The 25,683-nt window shown below is 75.8% G+C and overlaps 3 protein-coding genes and 1 non-coding gene across 7 annotated transcripts; 3 read left to right on the plus strand and 1 right to left on the minus strand.

Annotated features, from left to right (window-relative positions):
- The first annotated feature begins 3,260 nt into the window (after positions 1 to 3,260).
- EML3 (EMAP like 3) lies at positions 3,261 to 13,074 on the plus strand. Of its 4 annotated transcripts, none has more exons than XM_064503203.1 (23): positions 3,261 to 3,410; positions 4,058 to 4,207; positions 4,325 to 4,415; positions 4,499 to 4,726; positions 5,249 to 5,362; positions 5,459 to 5,523; positions 5,596 to 5,719; positions 6,686 to 6,835; positions 6,918 to 6,987; positions 7,826 to 7,936; positions 8,017 to 8,112; positions 8,200 to 8,334; positions 8,516 to 8,636; positions 9,049 to 9,200; positions 9,374 to 9,499; positions 9,595 to 9,726; positions 9,834 to 9,901; positions 9,967 to 10,055; positions 10,158 to 10,255; positions 10,706 to 10,793; positions 11,647 to 11,745; positions 11,970 to 12,100; positions 12,771 to 13,074. In XM_064503203.1, exons 1-23 carry the CDS (start codon positions 3,374 to 3,376, stop codon positions 12,978 to 12,980), a joined length of 2,685 nt encoding a protein of 894 aa, XP_064359273.1. In that variant the 5' UTR covers positions 3,261 to 3,373; the 3' UTR covers positions 12,981 to 13,074. The 4 variants fall into 4 exon arrangements, with proteins under 4 accessions (XP_064359273.1, XP_064359274.1, XP_064359275.1 ...); XM_064503204.1 differs by having other exon boundaries at positions 4,058 to 4,204; XM_064503205.1 differs by lacking the exon at positions 4,499 to 4,726.
- Positions 13,075 to 13,426: 352 nt separating this feature from the next.
- MTA2 (metastasis associated 1 family member 2) lies at positions 13,427 to 20,255 on the plus strand. The gene is made up of 18 exons (XM_064503226.1): positions 13,427 to 13,596; positions 14,609 to 14,676; positions 14,753 to 14,846; positions 14,924 to 15,041; positions 15,125 to 15,188; positions 15,281 to 15,398; positions 15,477 to 15,579; positions 15,658 to 15,757; positions 15,833 to 16,021; positions 16,104 to 16,178; positions 16,665 to 16,723; positions 16,813 to 16,910; positions 17,404 to 17,543; positions 17,627 to 17,855; positions 17,936 to 18,025; positions 18,489 to 18,634; positions 19,442 to 19,590; positions 19,855 to 20,255. Exons 1-18 carry the CDS (start codon positions 13,569 to 13,571, stop codon positions 20,021 to 20,023), a joined length of 2,037 nt encoding a protein of 678 aa, XP_064359296.1. The 5' UTR covers positions 13,427 to 13,568; the 3' UTR covers positions 20,024 to 20,255.
- Positions 20,256 to 20,301: 46 nt separating this feature from the next.
- Positions 20,302 to 25,032, plus strand: TUT1 (terminal uridylyl transferase 1, U6 snRNA-specific). The gene is made up of 9 exons (XM_064503196.1): positions 20,302 to 20,854; positions 21,121 to 21,311; positions 21,400 to 21,603; positions 22,074 to 22,188; positions 22,324 to 22,657; positions 22,744 to 22,853; positions 22,990 to 23,112; positions 23,199 to 23,291; positions 23,364 to 25,032. The coding sequence occupies exons 1-9, from the start codon at positions 20,449 to 20,451 to the stop codon at positions 24,914 to 24,916; spliced, it is 3,129 nt and encodes a 1,042-aa protein (XP_064359266.1). The 5' UTR covers positions 20,302 to 20,448; the 3' UTR covers positions 24,917 to 25,032.
- Positions 25,033 to 25,209: 177 nt separating this feature from the next.
- Positions 25,210 to 25,400, minus strand: LOC135325320 (U2 spliceosomal RNA). The gene has a single exon (XR_010386397.1). It is a non-coding gene; the product is annotated as a U2 spliceosomal RNA (small nuclear RNA).
- Between the last annotated feature and the right edge of the window lie 283 nt (positions 25,401 to 25,683).

Consider the following 25,683-nt stretch of genomic DNA (forward strand, 5'->3'; position numbering starts at 1 on the left):
CCCCCCGCCACGGCTGGGCAGCGCGCTGGAGCAGGCCAGGTCCAGCAGCGCCTCCACTGCGGGGGGGCCACCGTGACCCCCCCGGCCACCGTGACCCCCCCCCGTGGCCACCGTGACCCCCCCGCTGCCGCGCTCACCTCGCCGTGCCGCCCCGGCCCGCGCCAGCCCCGGCCATGGCCGCCAGGCCAGCTGGGCCCGGGGGGGTCCCCGGGGCGCCCGGCCGCCCCCCCGCGCCGCCGGCACCGCCGCCTGGAAGCCGGGGCCCACGTTGACGCGCCTGCGGGCGACAGCGGCGTCGGGGGGGACCGCACCGGCACCGGCACCGACCCCCCCCGGACCCCCCCTCCCCGGGTGCCCCACTCACGGGTGCAGCCGCGGCGGCTCGGCCTCGGCCTCGGCCCCGTCACCTGCGCGGGAGCGAGGGGGGACGTCAGCGGGGGGGACGGGGGGGACGCGGGGAGGTGGACGGGGGACAGAGGGACACGGGGACACAGGGGACGGGGGGGCAGATGGGGGACACGGGGGGATGAGGGGACGGACAGGGGACACGGGGGGACGCGGCACCCACCCGGCGGCGGCGGCCGGAAGAGCCCGGTGCCCCGGCGCGCCGGGTCCAGCATGGGGGCCGGCCGGTACCGGGGGGGGCCCCCGCACAGGCCCAGGCGGCTCCGGAACCGGGCGGGCGCCTGCGGGAGGCGGGAGGGGGGTCACGGCCCCGCGGGGGGGCCCCGGCGTCCGGGGTGTCCGGAGCCCCCCCGGGGGCCCAGGCGGCCGGGCCCCACCTGCCCGCAGGGGCCCAGGCGGCCGAGGTCCTCGTCTGCTGCCGGGGCCCAGGCGTCCGGGCGCGCTCCGCTCGCCTCGGGGGGGGCGGCGCTGCTGCCCCCCGGCTCCCCCGACGTCGCCGGCCACGGCGCGAGGCCGCCGAAGGGCAGCTCGGGGTCCTGCCGGAGCCGCGGGTGAGGCGCGGGGAGGGCCCAGGCGTCCGGGCTGCCCCCCGCGGGGCCCAGGCGTCCGGGCCCGGCTCACCTGGAAGCACCGAGCGCCGTCCGGGCCCCAGTCCAGGGGGCCCAGGAGTCCGGCGAAGCTCTCGGCCCCCCCCAGCGCCTGCGGGGCTGCGTCGGGGAGGGGGACAGAGACGGGGGTCAGGGCTGCGCCCAGCCCCCCCCGAGGAGGCGCAGCGGGCCCAGGCGTCCGGGTGCTCACCTGGGCCCGGGAAGGGCGGCAGCGGCAGCTCCTGGTAGAGGCAGGCCGGGGGGGGCTCCTCGGGGGGGGGGCCACCGTAGGGCAGCGGCAGGTAGCCGGGCTGCCCGGACGCTGGGGCACCCCAGGCCCCGCCGGGCGGGCGGCGGGCGAAGGCCTGGCCGAAGGGGTCCAGGCGCCGGGGGGGCGGCGGCGGGGCCGGGGGGGGCCCCGGGGGGGGCCACAGCGGCTGCCCCGGCGCCGGGAAGGGGCCGGCGGCGCCGAACAGGGGGCCGAAGGGTCCCGGCGGCGGCGGCTCCATGGCGCTGCGGGGGAGGCGGGCGGGAGGCCGGGGGGCCCAGGCGTCCGGGCCCCCCCACGCGGTGACCCCCCGCCCGCTCCCCCCCCGGCTTCCTGCCCTGCCGCCGCCGGCACCCGCTTCTCTCCGGAGGGCGGAAAGCGGGTGCCGGCGCCGGCAGCATCCGGGGTGTGGGGGGGGGCGCAGGGGGAGCCCCACCCCAGCGGGCAGGGCCCCCCCGCACCCGAGGGCCCCGGCGTCCAGGCTGCCCTTCCCTGTCCCATAGACCTCACCCCCCTGGGGCCCAGGTGTCCGGGACAGCCCCACCCCCACCCCCCCTGGGAGATCCAGGCTGCCCTTCTCCATCCCATAGACCTCGTCACACCCCCCAGGGCCCAGGCGTCCGGGACAGCCCCCCCCCCGGAGATCCAGGCATCCAGGCTGCCCTTCTCCATCCCATAGAGCTCATTGGCCCCCCCGGGGCCCAGGCGTCCGGGCGGCCCCCCAGGGGCCCAGGCGTCCGGGCGGCCCTTTGCTCCTGCCCCGGCCCCTTGTGGGCGTTACCTGCCCCTGGAGGACGTCGGCTCCTGCCCCGGGGGGGTCGGGGGCGGCTCCACTCCCACCCCGGCGCCGCGGGGGATCCGGCTTCGGACGCTGCCGGCGCTCCGGCCTCACCGCTTGCCGGGATCGGCGCTGCCAGCGCCGCGAGACCCTCCCGCCACCCGCACAGGGCCCAGGCGTCCGGGGACCCTTGCTCGGCGCCGCCACCCGCGCAGGGCCCAGGCGTCCGGGCGCCCCCGCTCAGCCCCGCTGCCCCAGGGGCCCAGGCGTCCGGGCGCCTGCGGTACCTGCAGCCCGGCCTCCCCTCGCGCCCGTCGCCGTCGCCTCTCGCCCGGGCGGCAGCCGGCGCTGGCACAGGAGGAGGTTCCCCGGCGCCGCAGCCCCGGCCCCACTCGCGCTATGACTGTGCAGGATGCGGCCCGCACGGCTCCCGCTCGCCCCGGCCCCCCTGGGGGAGGGCGCAGCGGGGGCGGCCAGGGGTGCCCGGACGCCTGGGCCCCCGATCCCAGCCCTTGGGGGTGCACGGGGCCCGGACGCCTGGGCCCGTGTCCTGGCCTGGGGGGGGGTGAGCCGTGCCTGGACACCCGAGTCCCCCACGGGGTAACGGGGCTGCATTTGGTGTCGACGCCCAGATCCCTGTCACAGCTTGCAGCGCCCGGACGCCTGGGCCCCCCTCTGCACCGGGGCGGCAGGACGCCTGGGCCCCCGTCGCCTGGGCCCGGCAGCCGTTGGGCGCTGCGGCGCGGGGCCGGGGGCGCGGGGCGGCGTTTCGCTCTCGGGATGATTCGGGGCCGCCGGCGCCCTTTGTTGTGGGTCCGGGGCGCCGGGACGCGGCGCCCGATTCATCCCGAAACGGCACGTGGGCGCCGGGGCCCGCGGGCGGGAAGGCGGCGGTGCCGGGCAGCCCCCCCCCCGGCCCCATAGGGACCTGCCCCAGAGGGACCTGCCCCCAAGGGATCCTGCCCCATAGGGGACCTGCCCCATAGGAACCTGCCCCGTAGGAACCTGCCCCGTGGGGACCTGCCCCGCGGGGACCTGCCCCATGGGGACCTGCCCCACAGGGCCCGTGCCCCACAGCCGGGGGCACCCGGACGCCTGGGCCCCTGTGGTGGGGAGCGCCGTGTGCACCGGGGGCAGCGGGGGTGGTCGGGGCCGGACGCCTGGGCCCCCCGGGCGGCGGGAGCGGCGGCGGCGGGGGCGGCGGGGCGAGGCCGGGGGCGGCGGGAGCGGCCCGGGGCCGCGGAGGGGAAATGACTCGGCGCCGCGGCGCTTCCTGGGGCGGCGGAGCCCGAGGCCGGGGCCGAGGCCTCGCATGGCCGCGGCCGCCCGCGCGCGATGCAGCCGCAGCCGGAGCCCCAGCGCGGCCCCCGCGGTGAGACCCGGCCGGGGGCCCAGGCGTCCGGGCCGCCGGGGGGCCCAGGCGTCCGGGCCCGGGGGGAGGGGCCAGGCGTCCGAGCCTGGGGAGGGCCCAGGCGCCGGAGCCGGGGGGGGCCCAGGAGTCCGAGCCCAGTGGGGGGGCCCAGGCGTCCGGGCGCCCCCCACCTCCCCGGCAAGCCCCGGCGTTCGGGAGCCTCTTCCCCCGCCAGCGCCCTCCCCTCGGGGGGGGGAGGCGTCCGGGAGCCCCCTCGTGCCACCCCACGGGTCCCTCAGGGGCCCAGGCGTCCCGGGCGTGCTGCTGGGGGGGGGGGTCCTGCTGCACCCCCCGAGCCCCAGGCTGCCCCCCCCACCCCGAGCACCTGGGCCCTGCAGGTTGGGGGGGGGGGGCGGCTTCCTGCCAGGGCCATGAGCACCCACCCGGACGCCTGGGCCCCCCCACGGGGCAGGGGCAGCGCACGGACACCTGGGCCCCCGGGGGGCTGGGGGGGGTCCGTGGGGTGGAGCAGGGGCACCCCGGACGCCTGGGCCCCGGGAGCAGCGCGTGAGCTCGCCGTGGGCCGTCGCTGAGCCGTCTCCGTGCTGTCCCGTCTCTGTCCCGTCCCGTCCCGTCCCCTCCCGTCCCGTCCCGTCCCCGCGGCGCAGGTGACGGCGCGGCGGCCCCCGAGCCCCTGGCGACCCTGGAGCGGCGGCTGCAGGCGCAGGAGCAGGAGCTGACGCTGGTGAAGGCGGCGCTGGCGGACGCCCTGCGGAGACTCGGCCTCTGCGAGCGGCACCTGCCGCCGCCGCCCCCCGGTGAGGCCGGACGCCCGGACGCCGGGGCCCCTGGGGGTGAGGGGGCGCCCGGACGCCGGGGCCCCGGGGCGGGGGGTGCCGCTGCCTCTCGGGTTTGACGTCCCTCCTCGTCTGCAGCCGCCGCCGCCCCGGAGCCCCCCGCGGACGCAGACCCGGACCCCGCCATGGGGCACGCGCCGCCCCCGCCGCCCCTCCACAGCAGCCCCAGGTACGGCCCCCCCCCGCTGTGACCCCCCCCGGCCCCCCGATCCCCCGGCCCCCCAGCCCCGCTCACGTCCCCTTGGCCGGCAGCGCCGGGCCCCCCCGCGGCCCCGCCGTCAGCGTGGCGACGCAGACGGACCCGGAGGCGCGGGGGGGCGGCGGGTGCCGGGGGGCCCCCGCGGAGCCCGAGCCGCCGGGGTCCCCCCCCTGCCCCCCCCCGGCCTCCCCGGAGCCCCCCCCGGAGCCCCCGGCCGAGGCGGGAAGCGCCGGCGCCGCCGTGACCCCCAGCCCGGCCCTGCGGGGCCCCCGCAAGGAGCTGTGAGGACGCCTGGGCCCCTGGGGGGGCGGGGGGGGGTCTGGGGGGCAGAGGGTGCTGCCTGGACGCCTGGGCCCATGGGAGGGGTCTCCTGAGGGGGGGGAAGGGGTGCTGCCCGGACGCCTGGGCCCATGGGAGGGGTCTCCTGGGGGGGAAGGTGTGTTGCCCGGACGCCTGGGCCCCTGGGAGAGCCGGGGGGGGGGTGTCTGGGGAGGGGAGGGTGCAGCCTGGACGCCTGGGCCCCTGGGAGGGGATCTCCGGGCCGGGGCAGGGATGGAAGGATGCTGTCCCGGACACCTGGGCCCACTGGAGGGGGTCTCCTGGGGAGAAGGGGTGCTGCCCGGACGCCTGGGCCCCTGGGAGGGGTCTCCCGGGGGGGAAGGGGTGCTGCCCGGACGCCTGGGCCCTCTGGGGGCCCGCGGGGCTGTGGGTGCCGGGGCGTCCCCATGCCCGACCGCGTCCCCGTCCCGTCCCGTCCCCGTCCCTGTCCCCATCCCGTCCCGTCCCGTGGCCGGGCGGCGCAGGCTGCGCAGGAACAGCTCCTCCGACAAACCCGACAAGGCCAAGGCCCGGCAGCGCCTCAGCAAGAAAGCGGCGTCGGCCGCCAACCTGCTGCTGCCGGCGGGCGGCTCCGAGAGGTGGGACCCCCCTGCGCGCCCCCCCCTCCGCCCCACGGCGCTGCCCCACGGCGCTGCCCCACGGCGGCACCCCTGAGCCCCGCTCTCCCCTCGCAGCCGCCTGCGGGACCCCACCGCCAGCCCGGGGCCGTCGGGGACACGCCGCAGCGCCTACAACCTGGGTGAGGGGCGCAGCGGGGGGCCGGGGGGGCCGGGGGGCGGCGTCCCCCCCCCCGCTGACGCCATCCCCGCAGAGGGCACCTCCGTGCGCATGTTCCTGCGCGGGCGGCCCATCACCATGTACATCCCCTCCGGCGTCTGCAACTACGAGGAGCTGCGTGCGGAGCTGCCCGCCCAGCGCCTGCAGCTCGACTGGGTGTATCCTGCCCGAAACGCCCCGAAACGGCCCCGAAACGGCCCCGTCCCCGAGACGGCCCCATCCCTGGAGCAGGGAAGTCTCCGGGGCCGAGATGTCCCCATGGCCAAGGTGTCCCCATCCCCAAGACATTTCTATCCCCAAGACGTCCCTGTTCTCAGGGCCGAGATGTCCCTATGACCAAGGCGTCCCCAGGGCCAAAGTATCCCCGTCCCCGAGGCCTCCCCGTCCCCGAGGCCTCCCCGTCCCCGAGGCGTCCCCATCTCTGGGACCAAGATGTCCAAGACGTCCCCGTCCCCTGGGCTGAGATGTCCCCATGGCCAAGATGTCCCCATGGCCAAGGCGTCCCCATGGCCAAAACATCCCCATCCCCAAAATATCCCCATCCCCAGGGCCAAGACGTCCAAGACGTCCCTGTCCCTTGGGCTGAGATGTCCCCAGGGCTGAGATGTCCCCAGGGCCAAAACTTCCCCATCCCTGAAATATCCCCATCCCTGAGGTGTCCCCGTCCCCGAAGCATCCCTGCCCCCAAGGCATCCCCATCCCCGAGGCGTCCCCGTCCCCGAGGTGTCCCCATCCCCAAGACATCCCCGTCCCTGAAGCATCCCTGTCCCCGAGACGTCCCCGTACCCGAGGTCTCCCCGTCCCCGAGATGTCCCCGTCCCCAAGACGTCCCTGTCCCCGAGATGTCCCCATCCCCGAGACATCCCCCTCCCCGAGGTCTCCCCGTCCCCAAGACGTCCCCGTCCCTGAGGCGTCCCTGTTCCCAAGGCGTCCCCATCCCCGAAATATCCCTGACCCCGAGGTGTCCCCGTACCCGAGGCGTCCCCATCCCGGAGATGTCCCCATCCCTGAGGCGTCCCGGTCCCTGAAGCATCCCTGTCCCGGAGACGTCCCCCTCCCCGAGGCGTCCCGTCCCCGGTGCCGCGCGCCTCCCCGCCGCCGTCCCCTCCTTGACGGCGCCGCAGCTACGGCTACCGGGGCCGCGACAGCCGCTCCAACCTCTTCGTGCTGGCCTCGGGCGAGCTGGTCTACTTCATCGCCTGCGCCGTGGTGCTCTACCACGTGGCCGCCCGCCGCCAGCGCCACTACCTGCGCCACAGCGACTGCGTGCGCTGGTGAGGCCGCCGCGGGCCGGGGGGCGTGGGGGGGCCGGGGGCGCAGGGGGGGGGCCGCCCTCACCGCCGCCGCTCCCCGCAGCCTCGCCGTGCATCCCGACAGGGTCCGCGTGGCCACCGGGCAGGCGGCCGGCGTCGACAAGGACGGCAAGGTGCCGGGGCCGCGGGATGCGCCGCGGGATGCGGGAGGTGCCGCGGGATGTGCGGCGGGATGCGGGATGCACACGTGTCCCTGCGTGGCGGGATGCACTGCGGGATGCGGGATGCACGGCGGGATGCGGGATGCCTGCATGTCCCTGCACAGCAGGATGCACAGCGGGATGCGGGATGCATGGCAGGATGCAGGATGCCTGCGTGTCCCTGCACAGCAGGATGCAGGATGCACACGTGTCCCTGCGTGGCGGGATGCACTGCGGGATGCGGGATGCACACGTGTCCCTGCGTGGCGGGATGCACTGCGGGATGCGGGATGCATGGCGGGATGCGGGATGCCTGCATGTCCGTGCACAGCGGGATGTGGGATGCACACGTGTCCCTGCGTGGCGGGATGCACTGCGGGATGCGGGATGCACGGCGGGATGCGGGATGCCTGCGTGTCCCTGCACAGCAGGATGCACAGTGGGATGCGGGATGCATGGCAGGATGCAGGATGCCTGCGTGTCCCTGCACAGCGGGATGCGGGATGCACACGTGTCCCTGCGTGGCGGGATGCACTGCGGGATGCGGGATGCACGGCGGGATGCGGGATGCATGCACATGCCCACGTGGCGGGAGGCAGGACGCGTGCAGAGGGATGTGGGATGCACGTGTGTCCCAGTGTGGTGGGATGCAGCATGCAGACGCAGCGGGATGCGGGATGCACGTGCACGTGGCTGCGCGGCAGGACGCAGGGGATACAGCGGGATGCACGTGCACGTGGCTGCGCGGCGGGACGCACGGGGGGGCCGCACACGCCTCCCCACCGCCGACGTCGTGGCCGCGTCCCCGCAGCCGCTGCAGCCGGTGGTTCACATCTGGGACTCGTCCACGCTGCTCACGCTGCAGCAGATCGGCCTGGGCAGCTTCGAGCGAGGGGTGGGCTCCCTGGCCTTCTCCGCCGCTGTGAGTGCCGCGTCCCCCCCCCGCCCCCCCCCCCGCTCCCCCCCGGCCCCTCCCCGGCCCCGCTCACCGCCCGCCCCCAGGACCAGGGCGCTTTCCTCTGCGTGGTCGACGACTCCAACGAGCACATGATGTCGGTGTGGGACTGCGCCCGCGGCACCAAGCAGGCCGAGGTCAAGGTGCGCGCCCGCACGCCGCGGCCCCCCCGGACGCCTGGGCCCCCCCGGACGCCTGGGCCCCGTCCGCTCACGCTTCCCCCCCCGCAGAGCACGAACGAGTCAGTGCTGACGGTGGAGTTCAACCCCCAGGACAGCGGCAGCATCGTCACCGGCGGCAAATCCCACGTCTACTTCTGGACCTGGAGCGGGACGGCGCTCACCAAGAAGCAGGGCGTCTTCGGGGTGAGCCGCCGCGGGAGCCGGGACGGGAGCTGCCGGGATGGGAACCGCTGGGATGGGAGCTGGGATGGGAGCCGGGACGGGAGCCGGGATGGGACCTGCGGGGATGGGAACGCCGGGACGGGAGCGCCCCGGGCCGCCGCTCCGCCGCCTCCCCTCGCTCCCTCGCTCCCTCCCTCCGCAGAAGTACAAGAAGCCCAAGTTCATCCAATGCTTCATCTTCGACGCGGCCGGCGACGTGCTGACGGGCGACTCCGAGGGCAACATCCTCACCTGGAGCCGCGCGGCCGGCCAGGGCCCCAAAGGTGCCGGCGGGGCCGGGCGGGAGCCGGAGCCGGAGCGGGAGCGGGAGCGGATGCGGACACGGACACGAGCACGGACACCCCTGCGAGCCGCCCCCGGGGCGGGGCACCGTGCCGGTCCCGGCACAGACAGACGGGGCGGCTTGTGGGGGGTGGCCGTGTCCGTGTGTCCCCCGGCTCCGGAGCGGGATGGAGGGATGGGGCGGCTCACGGGGACGCCGATGTGTCCGTGCGTCCTCCGGCTCCGGAGCGGGATGGATGGATGGAAGATGGACGGGGTGGCTCACGGGGGGGGGTGGCTGCATGGGTGCCGACGCGTCCATGTATCCGGCTCCGGAGCGGGACGGACGGACGGACAGACGGGGTGGCCGCCCCCTGCTCCGGGCACCCGCCGACGCGTCCGCGCCGCCCGCAGAGACGTACCGCATCGGGCAGCAGACGCGGGCGCACGAGGGCAGCGTCTTCGCCCTGCGGCTGCGCGGCGACGGCTCGGTGCTCAGCGGCGGCGGCAAGGACCGGCGCCTGCGGCTCTGGAGCCCGGCGCTGGCCCTGCTGCGCGAGGCCGAGGTGAGGGGCTGCGGCCGGCGGCGCTCCAGCCGGGAACCAGGAGCTGGGAGCCGGGGACCCCCGGCAGCCCCGGCACCCCATGACTGCCCCATCCCTGTCCCCATCCCCATCCCGTCCCCGTCCCCATCCCCATCCCGTCCCCGTCCCATCCCGTCCCGTCCCGTCCCGCGCAGATCCCGGAGCGGTTCGGCGCCGTGCGGACCATCGCGGAGGGCGACGGGGACGAGCTGCTGGTGGGGACCACGCGCAACGCGCTGCTGCGGGGCAGCCTGGATGCCGGCTTCGCCCCCATCGTCCAGGTGCCGGGCGGGACGGCAGCCGCCGCCGGAGCGGGAGCGGGAGCGGGGCGCCATTCCCGGCCGGAGCGAGCGCGGACCCGGGCTCTGCCCCGCAGGGCCACACGGACGAGCTCTGGGGCTTGGCCACGCACCCGTCGCGGAGCCTCTTCCTCACCTGCGGCCACGACCGGCAGCTCTGCGTCTGGGACAGCCGGGAGCACGCGCTGGCCTGGAGCCTCGCGCTGGAGGTGCCCGAGCGGGGCCGGAGCGGGGCCGGAGCGGGGCCGGAGCGGGAGCGGGAGCGGGGCCAGGCCCCGGGTCCGGCCCTGACGGCACCGTCTCGCCCCGCTCGCAGGACACCGGCCTCTGCGCCGACTTCCACCCCGGGGGACACGTGGTGGCCGTGGGGCTGCAGACGGGGCGGTAGGTCCGGGGGTCCGGGGGGGCCCGGGGGGGTCCAGGGCGGCCCCCTCACCGCCCCCCCGCAGGTGGCTGGTGCTGGACGCGGAGACGCGGCGGGTGCTGGCGTCCGGCTCCGACGGCAACGAGCAGCTCTCGGTGGTGCGGTACTCGCCAGGTGGGGCCCGGCCCCGCGTCCCGGTGTCCCCACGTCCGTCCCGGTGCCCGTCACCGCGGCCGGGCCGGGCCCCCGCCTCACCGCCCGCCTCTCCCGCCGCAGACGGCGAGTTCCTGGCCGTGGGCTCCCACGACAACTTCATCTACATCTACGGCGTGGGCGAGCGCGGGCGCAAGTACAGCCGCTTCGGGCGCTGCACGGTGAGCGGCGCTCGGCCCCGACGGCGATCCCGCGTCGTTGCGTCCTCCCGTCCTGCTCCGGACGGTGATCCCGCATCCCTGCGTCCCCTGTCCCACGCTGGATGGCGATCCTGCATCCCCCGTCCTGCTCCAGCCAGCGTTCCTGCATCCCTCATCCCACCCCGGCCAGCAATCCCGCATCCCCATGTCCCCCATCCCGCTCCGGCCAGTGATCCCGTGTCCCCTCTCCAGCTCTGGCTGATGCTCCCGCATCCCCCCATCCCACTCCAGCCGGCAATTCCACATCCCCGCATCCCTGTTCGGCTCCGATGTCCCTGCTCCCACATCCCCACTTGCTCCCACATCCCGGCTTGCTCTCACGTCCGCTGCGGCATCCCGGCTCGCTCCGACGTCCCGGCTCGCTCCGACGTCCGGGCGCCGCGTCCGGCGCTGAGGCCGGTCTCCCCGCAGGGACACTCCAGCTTCATCACGCACCTGGACTGGTCCAAGGACAGTCGCTTCATCATGTCCAACTCGGGCGACTACGAGATCCTCTACTGTGAGCGCTCGGGGGGCGGCGCCTCCCGCCATCCCTCCATCCCTGCATCCCTCCATCCCTGCTGCCTTCCCTGCATCCCTCCATCCTGCCATCCCTCCATCCCTGCCACCTTCCCTCCATCTCTCCATCCCGGCATCCCTCCATCCCCGCATCCCTCCATCCCTGCCGCCTTCCCTCCATCTCTCCATCCCGGCATCCCTCCATCCCGCCATCCCTCCATCCCTGCCACCTTCCCTCCATCCCTCCATCCCCGCATCCCTGCCACCTTCCTTCCATCCCCGCATCCCTCCATCCCCGCATCCCTCCATCCCTGCATCCTTCCATCCCCGCATCCCTCCATCCCTCCATCCCCGCATCCCCGCATCCCTCCATCCCCGCATCCCTCCATCCCTCCATCCCCGCATCCCTCCATCCCCGCATCCCTCCATCCCTCCATCCCTCCATCCCCGCATCCCTCCATCCCTCCATCCCCGCATCCCTCCATCCCTCCATCCCTCCATCCCCGCATCCCTGCATCCCTCCATCCCTCCATCCCCGCATCCCTCCATCCCCGCATCCCTGCATCCCTCCATCCCCGCATCCCCGCATCCCTCCATCCCCGCATCCCTCCATCCCCGCATCCCTCCATCCCTCCATCCCCGCATCCCTCCATCCCTCCATCCCCGCATCCCTGCATCCCTCCATCCCCGCATCCCTCCATCCCCGCATCCCTCCATCCCTCCATCCCTGCATCCTTCCATCCCTGCATCCCTCCATCCCCGCATCCCTCCATCCCTCCATCCCCGCATCCCTCCATCCCCGCATCCCTCCATCCCTCCATCCCCGCATCCCTCCATCCCTCCCCGCCGCGCAGGGGACGTCGCCGGGGGCTGCAAGCTGCTGCGCAACCGCTTCGAGAGCCGCGACCGCGAGTGGGCCACCTACACCTGCGTGCTGGGCTTCCACGTCTTCGGTGAGCCCCCGGCCCCCCCGCGCCCCCCCGGCCCCACGGCATCCCCTCTGCGCCCCCCCCAGCCCCTCCATGTCCCCCCCCGTCCCCCCGTCCCCTCCGCACCCCCCCATCCCCTCCATGTCCCCCCCCGTCCCCCGTCCCCCCCATCCCCCTGGTCCCCTCTGCGTCCCCCCCGTCCCCGTGTCCCCCCCCGTGTCCCCCCCCCGGCTCAGCGGCCCGCGCAGGCGTCTGGCCCGACGGCTCGGACGGCACCGACATCAACTCGCTGTGCCGCTCGCACGACGAGCGCGTGGTGGCCGTGGCCGACGACTTCTGCAAGGTGCACCTCTTCCGCTACCCCTGCGCCCGCGCCAAGGTCAGCGGGGCACGGGGGCACGGGGGGCACGGGGACGGAGGGACACAGGGATGGGGGGACATGGAGGGGAGACGGGGATGGGGGGGCATGGGGACCGGGGGGGACACAGGCTGGGCATGGAGGCGGGGGGGACCACACACGCGTGCGTGCACAGGGAGGGCGTGTGCACGGGGAGCGCACGCGTGTGCGTGTGCAGGGGGGACGGTGGGTTTGGTGCACGCTCGTGCGAGGAGGGGCGCTGGGAGGGACGCGCGGGGCGGAGGCGCGCACGAGCACGGGGGTGCGGGTGTACGCGTGTGTGTGCGTGTTCACGCGTGTGTGTGCGTGTTCACGTGTGTGTGTGCGTTCACGTGTGTGTGTGTGCGTGCACAGGGGAGCTGGGGGGGTGTACGTGTGTGTTCACGTTTGCGTGCACCGGGGAACCCGGGACACGGTGCACACCGTCCCGGTGCCCGTGTACACACACCCACACGCGTGTGCACGCACACGGGCGGCACGCCACGGCCTAACGCCCATGGACACGCAGCCACACGCGTGTGCGCGGGGCGCAGGCGGGCGCCGGGCCGTCCCAGGGGACCGGGGGTGCCATGGCCATCCCGGTCGGGCCCGGTCGGTGCCGTCGGCGGTGCCAGTGCCGGTGCCGGTGCCGACGCCGCCGGGCCGCCCGCAGGCGCCGAGCCACGTGTACGGCGGCCACGGGAGCCACGTGACCAACGTGCGGTTCAGCCACGACGACGCGCACCTGGTGTCGCTGGGCGGGAAGGACACCAGCGTCTTCCAGTGGCGGGTGCTGGGCGGCCCGCGCCGCCGCTCCCTCTCCTGCCCCGGCGACGCCAACGGCACCGGCGACGGCTCCGGGGACGGCGACGAGCCCCGCTAGTGCCGCCGCCGCCCCGCCAGGGACCAAGGGCCGCGGCCCCCCGTGAAGGCGCCGCACGCACTGTGACAGGCACCAATAAAGCCTTGGGACCGGGCGCCGTCTGCTCCCTGCGCCGCCCCCGCCCCCGCCCCCGCCCCGCTGCCGGCCCCGCCGCCGCCGGAAGCGCCCGCGCCGCCGCCGCCGGTTCCCGAGCCGCTCCCGGAAGTGCTCGAGGCCGTGGCGAAGCTTCCCGAGCCGCTTCCGGAAAGGCCCGAGCGCGCTCCGAAGGGTCCCGAGCCGCTTCCGGAAAGACCCGAGCGCGCTCCGAGGGGACCCGAGGCCGCTCCGGAAGGCCCCGAGCCGCTTCCGGAAAGGGCCGAGCGCGCTCCGAGGGGTCCCGAGGCCGCTCCGGAAGGACCCGAGCCGCTTCCGGAAAGGGCCGAGCGCGCTCCGGCGGGTCCCGAACGCGCTCCGGAAGGGCCCGAGGCGGCGCCGAGGCCGCTCCGGAGGCGCCCGAGCGGGTCGTGCCGGTGCGGAGGCGGCGGGAGCGGGAGGCGATGAAGCGCGGGCCGGGCCGGGCCCGGGGGTAGCGCGGCCGAGCGAGCGGCCATGGCGGCCAACATGTACCGCGTCGGCGGTGAGCGGGGTCCGGGCCCGCGGGGGGAGCGGGATCCCCGAGGGGAAACGGGGGATCCCGGAGGGGGGAGCGGGAGGGGGAGTAAAGGGGGATCCCGGGAGGGAAGGGGGCCGGGGGGCCACGTCTGGGGGGGTCCACGAGGGGACGGGGGGGGCCCTGAGGGGACTCCGAGGGGACGGGGGGGTCCACGAGGGGGAGGAGGCCCATGACGGGAAGGGGGGGCCCCTGAGGGGACGGGGGGTGTCCGCGGCGAAGGGGGGGTCCATGGGGAAGGGGGCCCCCACGGTGGGAGAGGGGCCCCCACGTTTGTGGGGAGAAGCAGGGGGGTCCCGGGGGGAGAAGGGGGCCCCACGGCGGTGGGGGGGGCACAGCCCCTGCTCCCCGCCTCGGGGGAGAGGAGCCGGCGTCCGTGATGGGGGGGAGCCGCAAAGGGCCCCCCGAGGGGAAGCTGCCGTGTCTGGGAGGGGAAGGGGGGGGCTGGGGGAAGGGGGCCGGTTCCTGTGCTGGAGTTCGCTGTGGGGCGAGGAGGAGCCCCCCGGCCCGGGGCAGAGAGGCCCCCCCCGGCCCCCCCCCCCCAGCACAGTCAGGAGAAGGGGCCCCGTTTGCCTCAGAGTGCGAAGAGAGCAGTTTCCTGTTGGGGGGGGGCAGAAAAAGGGGCCATGAAGGGGGGGGTGAGGTGTGTGTGGGGGGAGGAGGCCCTACATCTGTGGGGGGGTCCCCGAAGGGGCCATGGTGGGCAGGGGGTCTCTGGGGGGGGGCAGGGTCCCCCCACGTCCATGCGGCTATGGGGGAGTCTCCCCTGCCCGGGGGGGGCTCCGGCAGCAGTGGGGCTGGGGGGGTCTCCAGGGACGCTCCCGTTTGGAGGTCTCCTGTGGGGCGGGGGCTGCGCCGGGACCCCCGTGCCCCCCCCCGGCAGCCCAAGGGGGGAGGCGGCTGCACCCCGGTGCCCCCCCGGCGGAGGGGACGTGCGGGGGGAGCCCCCCCCCGCCCCCCCTGAGCCTGCTCCCCCCAGACTACGTCTACTTCGAGAACTCCTCCAGCAACCCCTACCTCGTGCGCCGCATCGAGGAGCTCAACAAGGTGAGGAGCCGCCCCCGCCACCCCCCCCACCCCCCCCGGGCCCCGGCACCCCCTCAGCGCCCGCTCTGCCCCCCAGACCGCCAATGGCAACGTGGAGGCCAAGGTCGTCTGCCTCTTCCGCCGGCGCGACATCTCCAGCAGCCTCAACAGCCTGGCCGACAGCAACGCCCGTGAGTGGGGGGCGGGCGGCCCCCGGGGAGGGGGGGGCGCGGGGGGGGGCGGCGGGGCTCACGCTGCGCCGCGCCAGGTGAGTTCGAGGAGGAGTCCAAGCAGCCGGCCATGACGGAGCAGCAGCGGCACCAGCTCAAGCACCGCGAGCTCTTCCTCTCCCGGCAGTTCGAGTCACTGCCGGCCACTCACATACGGTGCGTCCCGGGGGGGCTCGGGGGGGGCTCGGGGGGGTCTGTGCCCCACGGCGGGGCCGTGACGCCGCTGCGCCCGCCTGCAGGGGGAAGTGCAGCGTGACGCTGCTCAACGAGACCGACATCCTGGGCCAGTACCTGGAGAAGGAGGTGAGCGCTGCCGGGGGCCCCGTGGGGCGAGGGGGGGCCCGTGGGGCGAGGGGGGGCCCGCAGCCCCCTGACCCCTTTCCTCCCCCCCCCAGGACTGCTTCTTCTACTCGCTGGTGTTCGACCCCGTCCAGAAAACCCTCCTGGCCGACCAGGGCGAGATCCGGGTGGGCTGCAAGTACCAGGCGGAGATCCCGGACCGGCTGGCGGAGGGTGAGGGGGCCGCGGGGGCGCCGGGGGCCGGGGGGGGCCGTGCTCCGCCGCCCCCACCCACCCCGTCCCGTCCCGCAGGCGAGTCGGACAACCGGAACCAGCAGAAGATGGAGATGAAGGTCTGGGACCCCGACAACCCGCTCACGGACCGGCAGATCGACCAGTTCCTGGTGGTGGCACGGTGAGTGGGGCCGGGGGGGGCCGGGGGGCACGGCGGGGGGGCCGGGCGCTGCTGACACCGTCCCCCGCTCGTCCCCAGGGCCGTGGGCACCTTCGCGCGCGCCCTCGACTGCAGCAGCTCCATCCGGCAGCCCAGCCTGCACATGAGCGCGGCCGCCGCCTCGCGCGACATCACGCTGGTGAGGGGGCCGGGGGGGGCGCAGGGGGGGCGTGGGGGGCACCCGCAGCCCCCTCTCACCCTCCCCCCCCCCCAGTTCCACGCCATGGACACGCTGCAGCGCAACGGCTACGACCTGGCCAAGGCCATGTCGACGCTGGTGCCGCAGGGGGGGCCGGTGCTGTGCCGCGACGAGATGGAGGAGTGGTCGGCCTCGGAGGCCATGCTCTTCGAGGAGGCGCTGGAGAAGTACGGCAAGGACTTCAACGACATCCGGCAGGACTTTGTGAGCGGGGCCGGGCCGTGGGGGCGCCGGGGGGGCCGGGGGGGCGGCCCCGGGGCCCGGCCTCACCCCCGCTCCCCCCCAGCTGCCCTGGAAGTCCCTGGCCAGCATCGTGCAGTTCTACTACATGTGGAAAACCACCGACCGCTACATCCAGCAGGTGAGGGGGGGCCGGCAGCGTGGGGGGTCACGTGGGGGGCTGCCGTGGGGCTCCCTGGTGGCAGCGTGGGGGGCTCTTGAGGGGCCCATGTGGGGCTGCTGTGGGGCTGCCGTGGGGCTCACGAGTGGCGGTGTGGGGGGCCACGGCGGCCTCACGTGGGGGGCTGCCATAGGGCTCATGTGGGCCTCACTGGTGGCGGCGTGGAGGGCTCGCGAGGGGCTCACATGTGGGGCTGCCGTGGGGCTCACGGGTGGCAGCATCGGGGGCTTGTGAGGGGCTCACACGTGGGGCTGGTGTGGGGCTCGCTGGCAGTGGCAGAGTGGGGGACTTGGGGGGGCTCATATAGGGGGCTGGCAAGCTGGCATGGGGCTTGCTGGCAGCAGTGTGGGGGGCTCGTGGGGGGCTGCCGTGGGGCTGGCCTGTGGGGCCGGCGCGTGGGGCTCGTGGGGCCGGCGCACGGCGGCTCAACCCCGTCTCCGCCGGCAGAAGCGGCTGAAGGCGGCGGAGGCCGACAGCAAGCTGAAGCAAGTCTACATCCCCACGTAGTGAGTGGGGCCGGGGCGCTGGGGGGGGGGCGGCCCCCTCTGCGCCCCCCTGACCCCCCCTGCCCCCCCCGCCCCGCTCTGCCCCCCAGCACCAAGCCCAACCCCAACCAGATCATCTCGGTGGGCTCCAAGCCCGGCATGAACGGCGCCGGCTTCCAGAAGGGCCTCACCTGCGAGAGCTGCCACAGTCAGTGGGGCGGCGGGCGGGGGGGCGGGGGGGCCTGGGGTGGGGGGGGACGGGGGGCCTGGGGTGGGGGGCGCGTAGGGGCAGCGGGGCAGGGCCCAGGGGCAAAGGGGGGACATTTAAGGGCAGTGGGGCAGGGAAGGAGTCTGTGTGGGGCAGTGGGGCAGGGAGAGGGGTACATAGGGGCCATGGGGCAGAGGCCTGGGGCAAATGGGGAACATTTAGGGGCAGTGGGGCGGGGAGGGGGGCTGTGTGGGGCAGGGAGGGGGGTTCATGGGGGAGGGGGGTTCATGGGGCAATGGGGCAGGACCCTGGGGCAAATCAGGGCTCTTTAGGGGCAGGGAAGGGGGCTGTGGGGGGCAGTGGGACAGGAAGGGGCGTATGTGGGGGGTACGTAGGGGCTGTGGGGCGGGTGGGTGGGCGGGGGGCCACAGGGTGCCGTGGGGCAGGATCCCGTGGGGCGGGCGGGTGCCCCCCCCAACGCCTGTGCCCGCAGCCACGCAGTCGGCGCAGTGGTACGCCTGGGGCCCCCCCAACATGCAGTGCCGCCTCTGCGCGTCCTGCTGGATCTACTGGAAGAAGTACGGGGGGCTGAAGACGCCGACACAGCTCGAGGGAGCCGCCCGCGGCCCCACGGTGACGGGGGGGGCTGGGGCGCGGGGGGGGGGCCACCCCCCACCCGCCCGCCCGCCCCGCTGACCCCCCCCGCCCCCCCGCAGGAGCCGCACTCGCGGGGCCACCTCTCGCGGCCCGAGGCGCAGAGCCTCTCGCCCTACGCCAGCAGCGCCAGCCGCGCCAAGCTGCTGGCCAAGAACCGCCAGACCTTCCTGCTGCAGACCACCAAGCTGACGCGCCTGGCGCGCCGCGTCTGCCGCGACATCCTGCAGCCGCGCCGCGCCGCCCGCCGCCCCTACGCCCCCATCAACGCCAACGCCATCAAGGCCGAGTGTACGCGGGGGGGACGGGGATGGGGGGCGGGGGGGCGGCAGCGTCTCGCCCCGCCTCACCCCCTCCGCTGCTCCCCCCAGGCTCCATCCGGCTCCCCAAGGCCGCCAAGGCGCCGCTCAAGATCCACCCGCTGGCGCGGCTGCCGCTGGCCGCCATCGTCAAGGAGCTGGGTGAGCCGGGCCCCCGCGTGTGGGCGGGGAGGGGGGGCGCCCTGCCACACCCCCCCTTGTGCTTGGAGCTGGGGGGCGGGGGGGTTGTGCCCCTTGGGTGCTGTGGGGCAGAGGCAGCGGGGTCATGGCCCCCCCCCCCCCCCAGTGGGTCGCTCTCCCCACTGTGGGTCGCTGGCCCTGCTCCCCCCTCCCTGTGGGCACCCCGGGTCACCAGCCCCACGGACCCCGCCAGTGCTGGGGGCAGGGGCCTGGCTCCCCCCTGCCATGGGGTGCCAGCACCGCTCCCCCCATAAGTGCCATGGGGCAGGGGCCTGCCTCCCCCACACCAATGGGCACCAGTCCTGCTCCCCTCATGAGCACCATGGGGCAGGGGCCGGGCTCCCCCCACAAGCGCCGTGGGGCAGGGCCCAGCTCCCCCCGTGAGCGCCGGGGGGCACCGGCCCCGCTCACACCCGCCCCCCAGCGGCGCAGGCCCCCCTGAAGCCGAAGACGCCGCGGGGCTCCAAGACGCCCATTAACCGCAACCAGCTGAGCCAGAGCCGGGGCCTGGCCGGGCTCGTGGGCAAGCGCGGCTACGAGAGCGCCGGCGAGGGCCACCGCGCTGCCCGGGTACCGGGGGGGGGGGGCTGGGGAAGGGGCGGGGTCTGCGGGGAGGGGGGCCTGGAGAAGGGGGGGGGCCTGCAGGGGGCGGGGCCTGGGTGAGTGACAGGGGCCGGGCTCGTGGGCAAGCGCGGCTACGAGAGCGCCGGCGAGGGCCACCGCGCTGCCCGGGTACCGGGGGGGGGGGGGCTGGGGAAGGGGCGGGGTCTGCGGGGAGGGGGGCCTGGAGAAGGGGGGGGGCCTGCAGGGGGCGGGGCCTGGGTGAGTGACAGGGGCTGGGCTCGTGGGCAAGTGGGGCTATGAGAGCGCCGGCGAGGGCCACCGCGCTGCCCGGGTACCGGGGGGGGGGCTGGGGAGGGGGGTGCAGGGGAAGGGGTGGAGCCTGGGCCTGGGGGTGGGGTTGGAGTGATGGAGGGGGCGGGGCCTGCAAGGGGGCGGGGTTTGGGGTGACTGACATGGGAAGGGGCTGGGCTGGTGTGATTGACAGGGGTGGGGGTGGTGTGATTGACGGGGGAGGGGCCTGTGGGAAGGGGTGGAGCTGTGATGGGGTAGGGCCTGGGGGTGGGCTGTGATTGGTGAGGGTGATGAGGGGGTGGGGCCTGAAGTGATTGACAAGGAGGGGAAGGGGTGGGCTCTGGTGTGGGTGGGGCCTGGGTGATTGGCAAGGGGAGGGGCCTGTGTGAAAGAGGGTGGGCTCTGAGGGGTGGGGGGAACTTGGGCCCTATGGGGCGTGGAGCTGGCCGTGACTGACAGGTTGGGGGTGGGGCCTTGTGGGGGCGGGGCCTTGTGGGGGCGGGGCCTGACATGCCGCGGCAGGTGGCGGGGGCGGGGCTGCCCTTCTCGGCCAACGGGCGCCCGGCGGCCGCGGGGCTGCGGCCCGGCTCCCAGCCGGCCGCCAAGCGCCAGAAGCTGAACCCCGCCGACGCCCCCAACCCCGTCGTCTTCGTGGCCACCAAGGACACCAGGTGGGGCCCCGCCCCGGGGGGGCACTGAACCCCCCCCGTGTGTGCGTGTGTGTCCCAGGGGGGTCCGCTGTGGGGTGCCGGGCGCTGACCCCCCAACCCTCGGGCATGTGTGTCCCCCCCAGTATGTGTGTGTGTCCCCCGGCGGGCTCTGCTGTGGGGTGCTGGGTGCTGAACCCCCCCCCGTGCATGTGTGTCCCCCCCGGGGGGTCCTGCCGTGGGGCTCCGGGCACTGACCCCCCCCACCCCGTGTCTGTCCCCCCCCAGGGCGCTGCGCAAGGCCCTGACGCACCTGGAGATGCGCCGCGCCGCCCGGCGCCCCAACCTGCCCCTCAAGGTGAAGCCGGGGCTGCCGCTGCGGCCGGGGGGGGCCTTGCCGCCCCCCGCCCCCCCCCACCCCGCCAGCACCTCCGAGCCCATCGTCCTGGAGGACTGAGGCCGCCGCGCCCCGCCCCCCCAGGGCCCCGCCCCCTTTTGTATTTTTTTTATTTCCATAGCGACCGCGGCGGTGCGGGGGGGGGGCGGGGGGGCCCGAGCGGCCCCTCCCCTCCCCCCGCCCCCCCCCCGCGGGCCCCTTTTGTACATGGAGCAAGCGCGACCGCCGGTTTTTTATCTCGAGCTGTTGCCGGGTCTGTAGCGACAGGAAATAAACGGACGCCTTTTCTTCACCGCGCCGCACTGGCACCGGGGGGGGCGGGGGGCGCCGCTCCCGGGGCGTCGGCGGCGCGCGGCTGCCTCTGCCGGAAGTGCCGGGGGGGCGATGTTCGCGGAGGACCAGCTTCCGCCGAAAGTTCCCCGGGGGAAGCCAAGGGCGGGCGGACTCGGCGGCCGCTGCTGGCGGCGCGGGGCGGGAGGGCCGGAATGGAGCGGGAGGCGGAGGAGACGGAACCGGAGCGGGAGGCGGAACCGGGACCGGGCTTGGAGTCGGATCCAGACTCGGACCCGGACCTGGGAGCAGAGACGGATCCAGACTCGGACCTGGACCTGGATCTGGACCCGGACCGGGAACCCGACCTGGACCGGGAACCGGACGCCAGCCCGGAGCTGGACCCGGACCCGGACATGGACGAGGGACCGGAGACCGGCCCGGACGCGGACATGGATCAGGAACCGGGGACGGACCCGGACCGGGACCCGGAACTGGACCGGGAGCTGGGCCTGGACCTGGACTCGGATGCGGACCCCGAGGCGGATGCGGCCCCGGACGTGGAGGCGCTGCCGCGCGGCGGCTTCCGCTGCCGCCTCTGCCGCGTGGTGGCGGCGAACCGTGAGTGGGGACCGGGCTGGGGCCGGGGGACCGGGGGGGGCTGGGGCCGGGGCCGGGCCGGGGGGAGCCGCAGGGGTCGGGCTGGGGCCGGGCCTGGGGCAGCCGGGCCGGGCCGGGGCTACGGGGGCCGGGGGGGTCGGGGGAGGGTCGGGCTGGGGCTGCGGGGGCCGGGCCGGGGCCGGTGGAGGTCGGGGGGGCCGGTTCGGGCCGGGCTGGAGTCGGTGGGGCCGGTTCGGGCACGCTGAGGCCGCCGCCGCCCCGCGCAGGGCCGAGCCTGGCCGAGCACTTGCGCGGGCGGAAGCACCGGCGGCTCCGGGGGCTCCGCGCCGAGCGCTCGGCCCAGGCGCGGCGCAGCCTCTTCGTCAGCGGCTTCCCCCGCGGCACCGCGGCCCCCGCGCTCGCCCGCTACTTCGGCGCCTTCGGGGACGTGGCCGCCGTCGTGATGGACAAGGAGAAGGTGAGCGGGGCGGCAGGGGCCGGGGGCGGCGGGGGCCGGGCCCGCGGGGCGGCTCTGACCGGCTCTGACTGCCCGGCCCGGCCCGCAGGGCGCCTACGCCATCGTGGAGCTGCGGGAGGCAGCGGCGCGGGCCCGGGCTCTGGCGCGGCCCTGGCACAGCCTGGGCGGCCGCCGCCTCCGCGTGCGGCCCCGCCGCCAGGAGCCCTTCGCCGGCGGCTCCCCGGGGCCCGGCGCCCGCCGCGAGCAGCTCGGCCCGGCGACGCTGGCGCGAGCCCTCTGCCAGGCTGCGGACGTGAGTGGGGCCCGGGACAGGGGGATGGGGGTGCTGCGGTCCCCAGGGCTCCGGTGGCCCTTGAGGGGCGGGACAGGGGGTGCCAGTGGCCCTGGCCTCCAAATAGGGGGTCCCAGGGGGTGGCTGGGGGCCACTGGTAGGTCTTATGGGGTGCTGAGGGAGGGTTGAGAGCCATTAGTGGCTCTTGGGGGGGCCCAGGGGGGTGCTGGTGGTCTATGGGCTCTGGGTGGGGGGTCCCAGGGGTCCTAGGGGCCACCAATGTCCCTTGGGGGGATGCCAGGGCCACCACTGGCCCCAGGGCTCTGGCAGGGGGATGGGGAGGCTTTTAGGCTGCTGGTGGTCCCAGGACTGTGGCTGAGGGGTGCTAGGGGGGCCACCAGTGGCCCTTGGGGGGGTTCTGGGGGGTGCTGGCAGCCCTGGGCGGGGGGTCCCGGGGGGTCGCAGCCCCCGGTGACGCGGGGCCGCGGCAGGTGGACGCACAGATGTCGCGGCTGGTGGAGCTGTTTGAGCTGAGCGAGGGAGAGCGGCGCCTGCGGCAGCTCCTGGTCACCCTCTTCCAGGAGGTTTTCTCCGAGTTCTTCCCCGGTGAGTCCCGCGTGCGACACCCCGCCCTGCGCGACACCCCCCCGTGCACGTACACCGCCCCGCACGCAATACCCCCGCGCGACGGCGCGGCTCCCGCTCGCGCACGTGCCACCCCGCGCCGTCCCGCCCCTCCAGGCTGCACCGTCCTGCCCTTCGGCTCCTCCGTCAACGGCTTCGACGCCCACGGCTGCGACCTGGATCTCTTCCTGGACCTGGAGCGCGCCAAGAGCATCCGGGCGGCAGCGCGCGGGGCCCTGGCGGCCGCCGGTGGCTCCTCGGACTCGGACGACTCCCTGCTGGGCGACACGGAGCCGGCGGCGCCGGCGGTGCTGGAGCTGGTGGCGGCGGTGCTGCGGCGCTGCGTCCCGGGCGTGCGGCGCGTGCGGGCCGTGCCCTCCGCCCGCCGCCCCGTCGTCAAGTTCTGCCACAAGGAATCGGGGCTGCTGGGCGACGTCTCCATCGACAACAGGTCCGGGGGGGCCGCGGGGGGGGCCGCGGGGCCGCGGGGCGCCCGGTGACGCTTCCATCCCCTGCCCTCCCCTCCCCTCCCTGCAGGCTGGCGCTCCGCAACACGGCCTTCCTGCGGCTCTGCGCCGAGGCGGACGGGCGCGTGCGGCCGCTGGTCTATGCGCTGCGCTACTGGGCCAAGCAGCAGGGCCTGGCAGGTGGGACGCCGTGGGGGACGCGGGGCCGGGACGCTGGGATGCTGGGATGCAGGACGCGGGGCCGGGACGCAGGGCTGGGACGCTGGGATGCCAGGATGCAGGACACGGGGCTGGCGCTGACTCCATCTCTCCGCAGGAAGCCCCTCCGGCGGCGGCCCCCTGCTCACCAACTACGCGCTGACGCTGCTGGCGCTCTTCTTCCTGCAGACGCGCAGCCCCCCGGTGCTGCCCGCGCTGGCCCGGCTCCGGGAGCTGGCAGGTAAGCGGCTGCCCGCATGCCGGCCCCCCCGCCGGCCCGGCCCCCCCGCCGGCCCGGCCCCCGCTGAGCCCCCTCGCTCCGTGCAGGGGACGAGGACCGCAGCGTCGTGGAGGGCTGGGACTGCAGCTTCCCCCGGGACGCTTCGGCGCTGGGCAGCAGCGCCAACGCCGAGAGCCCAGGTGAGCGCCGGGGCGGGGGGCGGTGGCGGGGGCGACGCTCCGGAGCCGCGCTCACCCCGCCGCCTCCCCCAGGCTCCCTCCTGGCCGAGTTCTTCCGCGTCTTCGGGGACTACGACTTCGCCGGGCGGGTGATTTCGCTGCGCGAGGGCCGGGCGCTGCCGCTGCCCAGCGCCCTGCTCGCCGAGGCCGGCGGGCGGCTGAAGCTGGGGCCCTTCAACCTGCAGGACCCCTTCGAGCTGAGCCACAACGTGGCCGCCAACGTCACCGAGAAGACGGCGGCGCGCTTCGGGCGCTGCTGCCGCGACGCCGCCAAGTACTGCCGCAGCCTGCAGTACCGCCGCAAGTCTGCCAAGGGCAAGGCCTGGGGGCTCGTGCGGCTCTTCCGGCCCGGCGCGCTGGAGCCGGCGGGGCCCGGAGCCGGCGCCTTCCTCATCACCATCCCCTTCGGCGCGGCCGCGCTCCCGCCCGCCCGCCGGCAGCAGCTCTGCCAGGCGCCCGGCTTCCGGCGCCGCTGGTTCCGGGAGGCCTGCGCGGCCGTCGCCTTTGTGTTCGGCCACGTGCTCAAGTGCAGCTGCGTGGAGATCCCAGAGCAGCGGGGAGCCCCCGGAGCCGCGTCTGGGCCAGGGGGGTCGGCGCCCCAGGAGCCGGGGAGCGGGGAGCTGCCGGCAGCCCCTGGCGACTCTCCGGAGCCGCGGGCGGATGAGCCGCCTCCGACTGCACTGCCGACAGCCCCCGGCGACCTTCCAGAGATGCCAGTGGATGAGCCGCCTCCGGCTGCACTGCCAACAGCCCCTAGCGAGCCTCTAGAGTCACCTTCAGATAAACTGCTGGCAGCCCCCAGGGACCCTCCGGAGATGCTTGCGGATGAGCAGCCTCCAGCCATGCAGCCGGTGGCCTCCGGTGACCCTCCGGAGCCTCCAGCAGATCAGCTGCCTCCAACTGTGCAGCCAACGGCCCCCAGCGACCCCCCGGAGATGCTGGCGGATGAGCCACCTCCGGCCGAGCAGCCAGCAGCCCCAAGCGACCCTCCGGAGCCGCCTCCGGCCAAGAAGCCACCAACCCCCAGCAACGCTCCGGAGATGCTTCCGGATGAGCCGCCTCCGACCGCGCAGCCAATGGACCCCAGCGACCCTCCGGAGCCGCCTCCACCCGCGCAGCCGGCAGCGGGGTCCAAGCGTCCCCGTCCCGAGGGCCCGGAGGGCGCCGCGGGGCCGGGCGGGAAGCGGCACCGGGCCGGGGACGCCGTGAGCTGGAGCTGCGCCGTGTGGCACCGCGTGTGGGCCGGCCGGCGGCGCGTGCGGCGGCAGCTGCGGCAGCCCGGTACCGGCGCCGCGGGGCCGCAGCGGGACGGCGGGGGCCTGGAGCTGGAGGCGAGGGTGTCGGAGGCCATCGCCGAGCAGGCGGGGGCGCGGCGGCCGCCGGAGCCGCTGCTGCGGTTCGAGGCCGGGGCCCGGGCGGGCGGCGCCGCGCCGGAGCTGTGGGTGCTGCTGCGCTTGGCCCCGGCCCCCGGCGCCGGGCAGCTCTTCCACGACTTCTTCCACTTCCTGCGCAGCTTCCTGCCGGCCATGGTGGAGCGGCGCCTGGGCCGCCTGGGCTGGGGGGCGAGCGCCGCCCCCGCCGACTGAGGCCCCGCGGCGCTGGGGGGGGGAGGGGGGTTTGCTGTTTGTCCACTGTTTTTTCTACGTTTTGGAGCGTGTTTGGGCGTTTGGAGCGCGTTTGGTAATAAAAGCTCTAGTTTGGAGTCGTGGCCCGGATCCGTTTTGCTGTGCGTCGACCAGCAGCGGGGGGGTGGGGGGGGGGGCTGGGGACTGTGGGAGGGGAAAGAAAAAGCAGGGAGCGGCGACCGGGGAAAGCCGCTTCTGGGCTCTTGGAAGCAAGTCGAGCTCTGTCTTTGACCAGCAGCAGGATCCTCCCGGCTAGGAGGGGCACCGTTCCCGGAGGCACTGCAATACCGGGACGATGCGCGGAGCGGAGGGAGCAAGCTCCGGGTCCAACTCCCGCGACCAAAAATCCGTTTAATATAAAGTCCTCTCATCGAGGACGTATCAGATATTAAACTGATAAGAACAGATACTACACTTGATCTTAGCCAAAAGGCCGAGAAGCGATGCCCCACCCACCCCGCCGCGCGCCCCGCACCGCGCGCCCGGCACTCCCAACCCACGCGCACCCGACACCGCCTCCCGCCGACACCGCCCGCCGCCCCGGCGCCGAGCCCCGCGCGCCCCGACCCGAGCCACCCGCGGCCGCGCCCGGTACCGGCCGGCGCGGCGCCGCTGCGGGCCCGGTGGAGCCTCCCGGCAGCCCCTTCGGCTGTGTAGGTGGCTAATCTGCATGCCCCGCCCTCCCCGCTGCCCACGCCCCGCCCCCTGTCCCTGCCGCGCCGCTGCTA

Source organism: Dromaius novaehollandiae, chromosome 35 (genome assembly GCF_036370855.1).
Source record: "Dromaius novaehollandiae isolate bDroNov1 chromosome 35, bDroNov1.hap1, whole genome shotgun sequence".
Classification (NCBI taxonomy): Eukaryota; Metazoa; Chordata; class Aves; order Casuariiformes; family Dromaiidae; genus Dromaius; species Dromaius novaehollandiae.